This window comes from Pleurodeles waltl, chromosome 8 (genome assembly GCF_031143425.1).
Source record: "Pleurodeles waltl isolate 20211129_DDA chromosome 8, aPleWal1.hap1.20221129, whole genome shotgun sequence".
Taxonomy (NCBI): Eukaryota; Metazoa; Chordata; class Amphibia; order Caudata; family Salamandridae; genus Pleurodeles; species Pleurodeles waltl.
This window is the reverse complement of record NC_090447.1, coordinates 1,352,219,729-1,352,232,825: the sequence shown is the minus strand read 5'-3', so window position 1 is coordinate 1,352,232,825 and position 13,097 is coordinate 1,352,219,729. Positions and strand designations below refer to the sequence as shown.

The 13,097-nt window shown below is 42.4% G+C and overlaps 1 protein-coding gene across 2 annotated transcripts in view; it reads left to right on the top strand.

Moving 5' to 3' along the window:
- DYNC2H1 (dynein cytoplasmic 2 heavy chain 1) overlaps positions 1-13,097 on the top strand; it is a 1,541,159-nt gene that overhangs the window by 557,982 nt on the left and 970,080 nt on the right. For both annotated transcript variants that reach the window (XM_069202358.1, XM_069202357.1), the window contains exons 43-44: positions 9,719-9,965; positions 10,265-10,416. In XM_069202358.1, coding sequence (XP_069058459.1) covers positions 9,719-9,965; positions 10,265-10,416 — 399 coding nt within the window. The remainder of the gene's footprint in view (positions 1-9,718; positions 9,966-10,264; positions 10,417-13,097) is intronic.

Below are 13,097 nucleotides of genomic sequence, written 5' to 3'. Positions count from 1 at the left end.
CTACAGTCAGGTAGGATTGCCGACCAATGTGGTATGCTGTGTCTCCAACATTCACAGAAAAACACACACTCATACGTGGGGACTATTTCTTAGAATGTCTGCTGCTTTATAATAAAACACCCCTTTGTCATTGACAGGTTAGAGGGAGATTCCAGCCAGATGACCACAACTGTATGCTGATTGCTGATTGTTTTGCTGCAGCTACTTGCTTTGGCGGCCGGACCCCTGATCACATGGGGACAGTGTCTCTCTAGACTACAGGCTTCTTCCTCCAGGCATGGGGGATGATGTACGCCCAGGGGGGGAACCCAAAGGGTGGATTAGGCTTATTACGCTGTGCTCAAATATAGTATAGGTAGAAGAAATATATATCACTCCTAATGACAGTATGGTAGGACGGTTCTTGTGTTTTACTCTGTTAGTCACCTGCTTGTTTTTATTGTGTTTTATTATCCTAGTTATTGCAATACATGCCTCTTTATCTAAGATGCAGTTACGTCAATAAATCCTTATTGAACTATGTTCTGCCTCTGTTGTCTTTGTCTGTATGAGACCCTTTGGTAACTGAGAGAAAGGGATGGGATCTGATCGACCGCGATTTCCCTGAGTAGTCTTTCTTGTCATGCGCCCAGTTGCCACAATCATCTCGGCCAGAGATGAGGCGTGGCTAGTTAGTCCGAGAACCCAGATTAGGCCGTCAGGCGTCATGTGGTGTGGAATTATACTTAGTACCCACCATCCATGTGATCCTGTCTCCCAAATCCAGTAGCTTAATTAGCATAATGAGAACCTACGCAACAGAACTCCTCTGTTCTATCTGTTGGACAAAGCTTTCAAAGTCAGGAGATGAGTGGTTGAATATGTTGATTTAAGATCCTTTTGCATTGAGTCTTCTGGTTCTGGGAAATGGGTGTGATTGGCTACCAAACCTCAACATCCTCTAGCTTTGCAGGTATTCTGTATGCAGTCTTTGTATAGGATTTCTCCACTGAACGATTGCTCTCCTGAACCTTATTCATTTTCTTCTTTTTAAATCAAGTATCGAAGATAAATATTAACCACAGAGTGAAAATGATTGTCTTTGAAGTGGAGTCTTCTTGCGGACTGTATGGGGTAATTTGAAGATGGCACTGTTACATAACATTATACTGTCATCTTATTAAAAATCATCTAGCTGAGGTCCAACTTTTATTTTTCTGATAGCTCCAGCAGCACAACTGTTTCAGGTATGAAATTCTTAACATGTTTGCAAATACCTAGTGGGAAGTCCTCAAGCAACGTTAAAGCTCAAAATTAGTTTGATTGATACTCTTCCATACGATTGGAGGAATGGGCCTCTGTTGCTGTACTGAAATAATCTGTGGAATGACACATCTTTCCTCACTTTGAAATGTCTTCCTCCTTTGGTTTAGTGGTAGTCTCTCCCCATTCACCTGGTGACACCCAAGGCTGCTTAGTCCTTAAAGGCAATTAGGGAATTCCAGGTGATTTGATTCACTGTCCTGCAAGTCGTCCGATTGGCTGACATACACTGGGCAGTAATGGCAATCTGGTTGGCTATCAACTGGTCATTCAGATTGGTTAAATAGTCTGTAATCTTTCTAGAAGATGATTCTAAATTGTAGCCTTTCTGACTGATTTCTCAATGATCCATCATGTTGAATTGATCATCTCTTGCACCATTAGGGACAGGGATTGTCTGTCCATTTAAAGAGGTTTTGTTAAAAAAATAAAAAAAAAATGAAAAAAATACTCAGATGGGCTACTTGAATATGATTGCAAATTGATGTTTGGCCCTCTTGTTTCTTGAGAAGATGGGGACACTAGATTCATATTTGCACAGTCTTATGACTGTAGACCCATTCAAAGCCCTCTATCCTTTTACCTGTTATCTGCCCACCACCATATATTAGCAGCATATGCTTGCAATATACATTCTAAAGTATACCTTTGTCACAAAATTTGATATTAAAATGTACCTAGATCTGTTGAGATGTTGTACTTACCTCAGGTTAAGTCGCTTTTGCAATTTTGCACCTTTTGAACTCTGTACGTACTGTAGGGCTATCTGACACTGCTTTGGGGTGCAATATTATTCAAATAACTAGCAATTTAGTAATTGGTCATGTTGTCCCATTTTACATACCTTGTGCTAACCAGTGTGATGAAACAGTAGAACATAGTTGTTGGACTTTTTTGCTTATGCAGGGTCATCCCCAATCTTTTTGCCTCCTGCCTCCTATTTTTTCAGACCTGTTGCTGTTGACGTTTGAACTCTGAGCACTTTACCACTGCTAACCAGTGCTAAAGCGCATATGCTCTCTGTGTAAATTGTATTGTTGATTGGTTTATCCATGATTGACATATTTGATTTACTAGTAAGTCCCTAGTAAAGTGCACTAGAGGTGCCAGGGCCCGTAAATCAAATGCTACTAGTGGGCCTGCAGCACTGGTTGTGCCACCCACATGAGTAGCTCTGTAATCATGTCTCAGACCTGCCATTGCAGTATCTGTGTGTGCAGTTTTAACTGTAAATTTGACTTGGCAAGTGTACCAACTGCCAGGCATAAATCTTTCCTTTTCTTACATGCCAGACACCCCTAAGGTAGGCCCTAGGTAGCCCCAAGGGCAGGGTGCAGTGTATGGTAAAGGTAGGACATATAGTAATGTGTTTTATATGCCCTGACAGTGAAATATTGCTAAATTCGTTTTTCACTGTTGCAAGGCCTGTCCCTCTCATAGGTTAACATGGGGGCTACCTTTAAATCTGATTAAAGTGTAGATTCCCTTTGGGAGCGGATGGACATGTGGAGTTTGGGGTCTCTGAGCTCACAATTTAAACATACATCTTTTAGTAAAGTTGACTTTGAGATTGTGTGTTTGGAAATGCCACTTTTAGAAAGTGAGCATTTTCTTGCTTATACCATTTCTGTGACTCTGCCTGTTTGTGGATTCCCTGTCTGGGTCAGTTTGACAGTTGGGCTGGTTGCACCTCACACTAGACAGTGATACAAAGGGAGCTGGGTTGTAGTCTGCATTTCCTGATGAGCCATCTGTGCTAGGAGGGAGGGGAGGAGTGGTCACTTACACCTGAAAGGGCAGTGTCTGTCCTCACACAATGCAGTCTCCGACCCCCTGGTGAGTGTCTGGGGCCTGGCCTGGGCAAGGCAGGATTTCACATTCCAAAGAGACTTTACTTTGAAGTAGGCCTACTTCAAAGGAGAAATTGGGTATAAGAAGGGCACCCAAAACCACAGACTTTAGAAAACCCTTCTGGAAACAAGAGGAACCTCTGCCTGGAGAAGAGCTGAGGAAGAAGAGCTGCCCTGCCTGTGACTGTGCTTTGTGGAGCTATCCTGCAGTTGCTGCTTCTGCCAGAGTAAGAGGGCAAAGACTGGACTTTGTGTGCCTTCCATCTTGAGAAGAAATCTCCAAGGGCTTGATTTAGAGCTTGCCTCCTGTTGTTTGAAGTTTCAGGGACAGCAAAGACTTCTCTCTGCCAGCACCTGGAGTCTCTGGAGAGACTCCTACTCTACCCTGTGGTGCCCATCCAGTTCCTGGGACCCTGAAAGTAGAAGCTGGATGCCTAAAGACAAGGAAATCCACGCACAGAGTGCTGTGCGGGGAAAAGATTGACGCAACTCCGATCTCCAGCTGAAGAAACGACGCGCTGCCGGCTCCGCAGCTGAGAAACAACACTCACAGGGAACGCGACCAAAGAATCGACGCTTGGAGCAGGAGAAACGACGCACAGCATCGCTGACGGAGGCTGGGAGATCAAAACCCGCGCTGCGGGGTTTTCGGATCATCATGCAGCTGGATTTCCGACTCAAGTACCGCTGTGCGTGGAAAAACAACGCAAGGCCTGCCCGGACCCGAGAGTGCTGACTGGATCGACGCATCGCTCTCCTGCGGAGAGAAGAAAGGACGCGGCCGACCGGGCAAAAGGAGAAACGACGCACTGTCCCGCTTGTGCATGGAATTAACGCATCGCAAGCCATTTTTGACGCGCACTCGCCCGTGCGGGTTATTTTTGACGCTCACCAGGTACATTTTCACGCTAGCAGCGCTAGTGTGTTTTTAAAACTACTTAGACTCTTTTTGCATTTTTATTGATAACTTGACTTGTGTATTGTGGATTTTTGTCGTTTTGGTCTTGTTTTGTTTAGATAAATATTTCCTATTTTTCTAAACTGGTGTTGTGTCATTTTGTAGTGTTTTCATTAAGTTACTGTGTGTGTTGGTACAAATACTTTACACCTAGCACTCTGAAGTTAAGCCTACTGCTCTGCCAAGCTACCACGGGGGTAAGCAGGGGTTAGCTGAGGGTGATTCTCTTTTACCCTGACTAGAGTCAGGGTCCTTGCTTGAACAGGGGGTAACCTGGCTGTCAACCAAAGACCCCATTTCTAACAAGTCTGGCTACTTCTATGTCATTAAGTTCCCTTTTCAACTGCACAGATGTCAAGAAAGACACTTATGGCCTCATTATGAGTTTTGCGGTCTAATCGTGGGACCACCAAACTCGCAGGGAGGACGCCCTATTACAGTGTTCATTGCAATAAAGCATTCCCACTGGTTAGACTGGAAGGAACAGTGCTACAAGATAGCACTTGACTCCCTTAAAGGAGCTGAGTGCTATCTCGTAGCACAGAGTGGGCCGACCAGCACCCTCGGAATGCACATGGTCTGCAAAGGAAGTGCAGGGCCCTCCTGTGGCCCCCAGCACACCCTCACTGCCAGCCTTTCCATGTCAGTGAAACCGCCATGGAAAGGCTGGCGGTGAGGGGAGTTGTAATCAGCCAGGCGGTGCTGAGTTCAGCGCTGCCTTGGCTGAGTACAACTCAGACCGCTGTCATGCTGTCAGGAACCATGTTCCCGCCAGGTTCCCTGCAGGACCACCCACCAGGATTGTAATTGGGCGGTGGACCGCTGGAGTAGGGAGGTTCGACCTCAATGTGAGTGTGGCGGTACTTGGACCGTCGCACTCATTAGGAGGCCCTTAATGTGCTGGAGAGCCATGTAATGATTGAAGGTTGTCAAACAAATTTATGTCTCTAATTTACTTATTTGCTTATTTCCTTGATGATGAACAACCTGCCTTTGTGGATCTAATTACTTTCACAGATACAAGGAGCTTATGTTAATGGACATATGTAACCTTTGTACGAAGTGCTTGGCAGTCCATTATAACAACTGGAAAACTGTGGTTCTCCATGGATGACTTTGAGAAACTGAATCTAGAACAGCCAAAGCAACTGCAAGTTCATCCCAGCCTAGTGAAAAGAACTTAGGAGTTTTGTTCTGACAATTTCTAAGAAGTAAAATAATCAGATTTCTAGCTTGACCCTCATCTTTCAAAGGATGCTCAGTTGGACACACCGTGAAATCAGCACAAGAATAAGTACGACCTCTTCTTCAGGTCAGGACAGTTATTGAAGCCCTCTACATGTCTCATATTGACTCTGGAAGCTTTCTACACTTGGGCTTACACATTAAAAGCTACTGTTTACTTGATACAAGTCTTGAATCTATCAAATTGCTCCAAAGCTAAGAAATCTGCTTTGGTGCCCTTGGTGTCAAGTTTACAATTGAAGCTCACCTGCCTGATTTTCAAGGCTCTATGCATACAAAGGATTGCCTATCACTGACCCATCTTGAATGTATCTGACATCAGAAGTGAAAATACATGAATGTAAACCAAGAAAGTCAAGACTTAGATTGCCGAGGCCTCATTTTTCTTTGAAGCATGCCCAATTTGTATGACCAGAAATGCTTTCCCTAAACAACTGACTCCTATAGAGAGATTCTGCAGCTTAAGAAAAACCTAAACACTCTGCTATTCAACCAACGCCTTTGCTCATAGATTCATAAATGCATCCATAATACATCACACACTCATTACAATCCAACTTTTCTCACTTCTTTTGGAGGTTTCATTCACCTAACATGTACAGCAGGTTGATGTACAATTGGGGTATGCAATTTGCTAAGTATTAATAAATGAAATCGGCTTGATTAAGTGACATCAGTAATGATAGATTTGGCATAATGTCATAGTTGCTCACAAAGGAATGAGGTCATTTATTTCCCCTCTTCCACTTCCATCCTAGGTGTGGACTGAACCGCTACCTTTCACTCATAGAATTCTGATTCTGTTAGCTGAACCCATGCTGAAAAAATACAAATATTTGGTAAACTGGAATGAGTGATGGTCTTCAAATTACACTAGCGACATTCCACCTTCAGGAGTAACTTTGGTTCCAAGATTAGTTTGGAAACATTGAAAGACTGACCCAGAACACTGCTTTGTTGGTTGATTAATGAAAGGGTATAACAAATGAAGCCATGACCTCCTTCTGCTCCAGTGGTGTGTTCACTTGTTTCATTGAAGAGTTCTTCAAAACTAGCCAAGCAGGCCATTCATACTCTAGTTTCAAATGTGCTTCGGCCTCCAGCATCAGGAAGGTTAATGACACCAGTGTCTTTGTTTATGGATCTGCCCCTACATTCAGCGGAGCAATTGAAGAAAAGAAAGAATGGGTGGAACACAGTGGATATCTTCAGAAGAGGGATAAGACGGCAGTGATTAATAAACATGTTACTCAAAGAAGAGAGAAAGATTTCGAGTTTGATCATTTGAGTTGTTGCCCACTACACCTTCTGATGATTCGTCAGATACTAGTACGAAGGAGTAAAGTGAACGTGGCAGACTTTTTCATAAGGATCCTTGCCACAAAGGTCTCTTTACCATTAGTTGAGGATTGTAACAAACAAATTGCTGATGTCTAGGATAAACTTGCTTTGGTTCTAACATTTTTCAGATGTATTCTGTAAGTGCGTAGATCAAGTGCTTGTCCTGCATTTTACAGCATTTTACATATGAATCTCACGTTGCTTTAATTTCTATTTATACATTTCTGACAGTGCCATGGATTCGCTTAAAGTGCATCCTTCATTTCCTGAAGATCAGAGAATCTAAGCTGGATAATGCTAAGGCTTGGTAGCATAATCAATGCTCAAAATGTGTCTGTGTGCACTACAAGGCCAAGACTTGAATGTTGCTACTATTCGCTTTGTACACCCAGATGATGTATTCCCTGAGGCTGTTCTTTTGTGAATTAAAATGTATGTTTTACTTAGCACTCTTAGCTCCAGTGTGTGGCCTAACTCTCTGGTTTGAATTGCACCTTTTTTCATGGTGCCCGAAAGGTGAATTTTGCCTTTAATTTCTCCCTTGTTATCCAATTTTCACTTTTCAAATTGAAATAAGTGTTTGTATTTTTCTCTCAATTGTATTTTATTGTCAAACCCAGCTTCTGCAGGAGCTGAAGACAGTTGCTATCTGCCTTGAAGTTTTGTTGTTCGGATCATAGAGGGGCCCTCTAGATTGTAATTTGTCTAATTTGTATAGGAAGATTGAAGCCCACATAGGAGATTACATGCTCTAAATTGCATTGCCTGAACCCTTGCAGGTAGGAAAGGACAATCTGCATGGTCTCAGTGCTTGCTGGAAATTTCAGTACATTTCTTTTTAGGGCTTGATGTTACTTCCTTTTGGCTCATGCCCTAGTTTATGGCTGCTGTTTGTGCCTGCCAGAGACAGTTGTGTTACGAGTATTTGTAAAGCGCACTATCATCCATGAGCGTATCTTGACACTGGGCAGGTGTTTGTGCCCATCCTAGCCTAGGGTAGGTTGGTTAATAGAAATGGCAGGTCTTCTTGCGGAATTCACGAACATAGGCGTGTGTGTGTGAGAATTAGTTTATTAGTTAATAAAAAACATAAACCTTTCAATCAACCACAGTATTGTGCCTACATAAATAGGAACTAAAACAAGCACAAGTTAAAACACTTAAACTCAAATTTGTCTTGCGTGCATTTAGGCCCAGCTAGGCTCCGGACGTCCATCTGGCCTGGCTAGGATCAGTACGTCTTGTGATGGTAAATCTCATGTTGCTCTCTCCCACTGCTTTAGCTCGCAAAGGTTTGAGCCTAAAACCAAACCATGTCTGCTATAAGGTGCATTGTGCATAAAATCAAATGGCAAGATACACGCATAGACATGAACAAATATAAAATCAATTTAGCTATAGTGGTGAAAAGGCGCCACATTTTTAAATCAGCAAAAACACACCAAACTAGTATAATAACGGTCTCAAAAAGGTTTTTCCCTTCACAGTAGCAGCATAATTCAACTCTAAGGATGGGCGAAGGAATGTCATACTGGAAAGTGCATAGTGCGCGGAGAGTGGTACAAGAACCAGCGTGGACAAATATAAATTCGTATTACCATGATGCTATCCTGTAAGAAATTAGCAAAATGACCTTTCCCCTTTGTAGATTAATTTCCAGCAAAACAAGGTGTGCTAATTAATGAATGAGCATTCCTAAATCTGTGGCAACATCTTACAAATGTCTAGCTAAAGATTGTTTTACCAAGGACAATTCAAGTCTTATTTGCACTGGGGAAGCAGATTTAGGCAATTGGAACACCCGTTTGTGTGTCCATATTATAAGCTTCCCTAAGAGGTTTCCCCTTTTCACCAGCATTATCTCGCCCCCGTAGGATAAAGTAGGGATCCGTTTTGATTTTATCAGCATAATAAGAGCACTTAGCTTGTGACGCCAAAGACTTTTCGATCGAGTGAAAAAGGCAAAGTTTAGCACGTTTGCTTTCCCTGTGATGGCTTCTTTTTGTGCAGCGTGGGAGGCCCTTGAGTCCAGTTTGAAGCCTAGGTATGTATATGTTGCTGTTTCTTCTATCGTGGACCCATTCAGATACCAATTCCCCCGAGATTACTTTTTTCTTTTTAGGGGTGATTTCCAATAGGTTGTTGTCCGAATACTCTGAAGCTGATTGATCAGTCTTTGTAGGCCTACTCGCGTGTTACTTAATAGAAGAAGGAGGAGGCTCTGATGTGTAATTGGAGGTAATTCCGTGCTTTTGGACTGATTTAAGACAACCCCTGTCCTGATCTGGTTTTGTTTGTACGTGCTTCTGTCCCTAATCCATCTAGCCTCTTCTATCTCTCGCTTAGGGATTGAGATTGTAGCCTTATACATTAGCTGCACAGAAACATCTTTCATGAAGCGTTGAGCTCCTTCACTAGCTGTTTTGTAGATACTACTGCTTTACTTTCAGGAATGTTGCTGCAAAGAATCTGCACTTTATCAGAGTATTTGCTTACCTTGATTTGTGTAGCGGAGCTATCATGCAGCAACTGGTTTAGTGGTTTCTCTGAGCTGTCTTCCCACCCACCATCTAAAGATCTTCTTGTGAAGTATTTTCCAAGGTGAACAATCTGCAAGAATTACGAGCCCATTAGAAGAAGTTACTTAAAATTGTAGTAACAATGATTCTGGTAAAGCTATTATTCCTCCCACTGATTCTAAACCATCCTCTCTTGAGCAGTTTTAGTACACCTGAGGTCTATGTTCCTCCAAACTTCAGTTGTGCTTGGTGAATGTGGTATGATGTGTGCGGGCAATAGTACATGCGCAAGGGCTGATGTCTATGCTGAGGCGCCACTGAGAGCTGCCCCGCTGTGTATCTGTAGTATCACAGAAGTACAGTCTGGGCACTCCAGCCTGACACATGGAGACAAGGTAAGTTTACAGGTTTTTCAGTTAAATAAAGCAATATAATGTTTTGTGTTTGGGCGAACTATACTTGCAGCTATGGTTTGTTCAACATGTCTCTGCCTTCTGTTGCAGAATGCTTCTTCGTTATGCCTTCTCTCACCTCCGATCGACTCAGATTGCTATAGTGCATTGCAGCGCACAGACCACCTCTCGGCACGTTCTGCAGAAGTTAAGTCAAACCTGCCTTGTGCTCAGCACCAACACTGGGCGTGTGTACAGACCCAAGGACTGTGAGCGGCTGGTTTTGTATCTGAAAGACATCAACTTGCCCAAACCTGATAAATGGGGAACCAGCACTCTCGTAGCCTTCTTGCAGCAGGTATGCGCTCTTTTCTTCACTTTCCTAACTAATGATGCTCAGTCAAATGGAACGACATTTTTAGAGAAGTTAGCAGTCCCCTTTCTTCTTCCAGTGCCAAGAGGTTCACCTGGCTGTTGCTCTTATTTCTGGTTCTTGTTTCATCTTTAGTGTTTTGATAAATGAAGTAATAAATAAAATAAAATGAATGGGCTGACTCACATTAGAAATGTGCCGTGCGAGTGCCTTCTTCCCACATTACTTACTTTCACAGCAGCATGCAATTTGTATTTAATAATGGTTCCTATTTGTGTTTTAAGGTATTGACATACCATGGATTTTATGATGAAAACCTGGAGTGGGTCGGGTTGGAGAATATTCAAATTGTGACTTCCATGTCTGCGGGTGGAACTCTTGGGAGACATAAACTTACATCAAGATTTACATCTATCGTCCGTATTTGTGCAATTGAGTGAGTATCGCCCTTCCCTTCTTTGCTATGTAATGTTATCTTGAAAAGTGGCTTAGTTTGGAACATGTTTATTTATAACCTTGCTCCCTCAAAACTATGCGTTTTACTTGATACTGAAAAGACAAATATATATGAAATCAAAGTTTCTTGTTTGGAGTTATAGCAAACTTTTGGTGGAAAACAGGTTGCCGAAATTTCAGAGTACAATTTTTCCATCGATTATAAATCTGCCAAACCTGCGTTTTCTGTACTACATAAATGACAGCGAATTCTGTAGGTAACATCATGAACTGAAAAACATTCACCTATAATTGCGAAATCAAAAATGTACTGACTTTCTAAAATCATTACTGAATATCCCCACTGCTCTTCTAGGAACACACAAAGAACATCTAGTTATGTGATGTTTCTATCAGTTTTTTCAATTCCTAAAAAGTGGTGACATACAAGAGCCAGCTTTTTACGTTTGTTTATTAGACGTTTACCATTATATCGAATTATCTGCCTTAAAGCCTTCTGTGATATCACTGTTCGTGCAGCTAAGGCATTTTGCAGGCCAGGGAAAGAGGAATTCAGGGAAAGCCGGTGCATGGAGAGTCCTGCGGTCATGATTCTCCGTTTTGTCTGCCGTTTGCTGTGCTGATGTCTTGGTCACATGTGTAATGGATACTCTTGCTGCAATAGGACAACACCTGAGTTTAAGAATGGCCTAGATTCTTACACTGATTTTTCTTACAAAGTTGCCGTTCATGTACATAAGGTCAGTTTTCAGCCTTTTCAAGTCTAGGGGAAATGTCTGTGTAAGCTAACGTAGCAATCAAAGAAATGGCAGGTGCCAGAACGCACCGATAAATTGTTGCTTGGTCGCATTCCTCACAATGTAGTTATTTCTGAAACAGCTAAATACTTTTGTATGAACATTGTTATCAAGAAATCACAAGATCCAGTGGATATTCGCTCCTGTTGATTTCTTATATGAGCCGTCTCCTTGGTGTCAGGTTGGATTCGAAGTTTTTCCAGCAGTAGCCTCTCACCGAAGCCAGGTGGCACTGCACCATGTAGAACACAGTCACAAATGATCCCGGAAACAAAGCTAAGGCTACATCACAACGTTTAAGTAGTCAAGCCAAAGGGCCAGTGGTGAAGATGGAGGATTTGCCATTAATTATACAGGGAGTGCAGAATTATTAGGCAAGTTGTATTTTTGAGGATTAATTTTATTATTGAACAACAACCATGTTCTCAATGAACCCAAAAAACTCATTAATATCAAAGCTGAATATTTTTGGAAGTAGTTTTTAGTTTGTTTTTAGTTTTAGCTATGTTAGGGGGATATCTGTGTGTGCAGGTGACTATTACTGTGCATAATTATTAGGCAACTTAACAAAAAAAATATATATACCCATTTCAATTATTTATTATTACCAGTGAAACCAATATAACATCTCAACATTCACAAATATACATTTCTGACATTCAAAAACAAAACAAAAACAAATCAGTGACCAATATAGCCACCTTTCTTTGCAAGGACACTCAAAAGCCTGCCATCCATGGATTCTGTCAGTGTTTTGATCTGTTCACCATCAACATTGCGTGCAGCAGCAACCACAGCCTCCCAGACACTGTTCAGAGAGGTGTACTGTTTTCCCTCCTTGTAAATCTCACATTTGATGATGGACCACAGGTTCTCAATGGGGTTCAGATCAGGTGAACAAGGAGGCCATGTCATTAGATTTCCTTCTTTTATACCCTTTCTTGCCAGCCACGCTGTGGAGTACTTGGACGCGTGTGATGGAGCATTGTCCTGCATGAAAATCATGTTTTTCTTGAAGGATGCAGACTTCTTCCTGTACCACTGCTTGAAGAAGGTGTCTTCCAGGAACTGGCAGTAGGACTGGGAGTTGAGCTTGACTCCATTCTCAACCCGAAACGGCCCCACAAGCTCATCTTTGATGATACCAGCCCAAACCAGTACTCCACCTCCACCTTGCTGAGTCTGAGTCGGACTGGAGCTCTCTGCCCTTTACCAATCCAGCCACGGGCCCATCCATCTGGCCCATCAAGACTCACTCTCATTTCATCAGTCCATAAAACCTTAGAAAAATCAGTCTTGAGATATTTATTGGCCCAGTCTTGACGTTTCAGCTTGTGTGTCTTGTTCAGTGGTGGTCGTCTTTCAGCCTTTCTTACCTTGGCCATGTCTCTGAGTATTGCACACCTTGTGCTTTTGGGCACTCCAGTGATGTTGCAGCTCTGAAATATGGCCAAACTGGTGGCAAGTGGCATCGTGGCAGCTGCACGCTTGACTTTTCTCAGTTCATGGGCAGTTATTTTGCGCCTTGGTTTTTCCACACGCTTCTTGCGACCCTGTTGACTATTTTGAATGAAACGCTTGATTGTTCGATGATCACGCTTCAGAAGCTTTGCAATTTTAAGAGTGCTGCATCCCTCTGCAAGATATCTCACTATTTTTTACTTTTCTGAGCCTGTCAAGTCCTTCTTTTGACCCATTTTGCCAAAGGAAAGGAAGTTGCCTAATAATTATGCACACCTGATATAGGGTGTTGATGTCATTAGACCACACCCCTTCTCATTACAGAGATGCACATCACCTAATATGCTTAATTGGTAGTAGGCTTTCGAGCCTATACAGCTTGGAGTAAGACAACATGCATAAA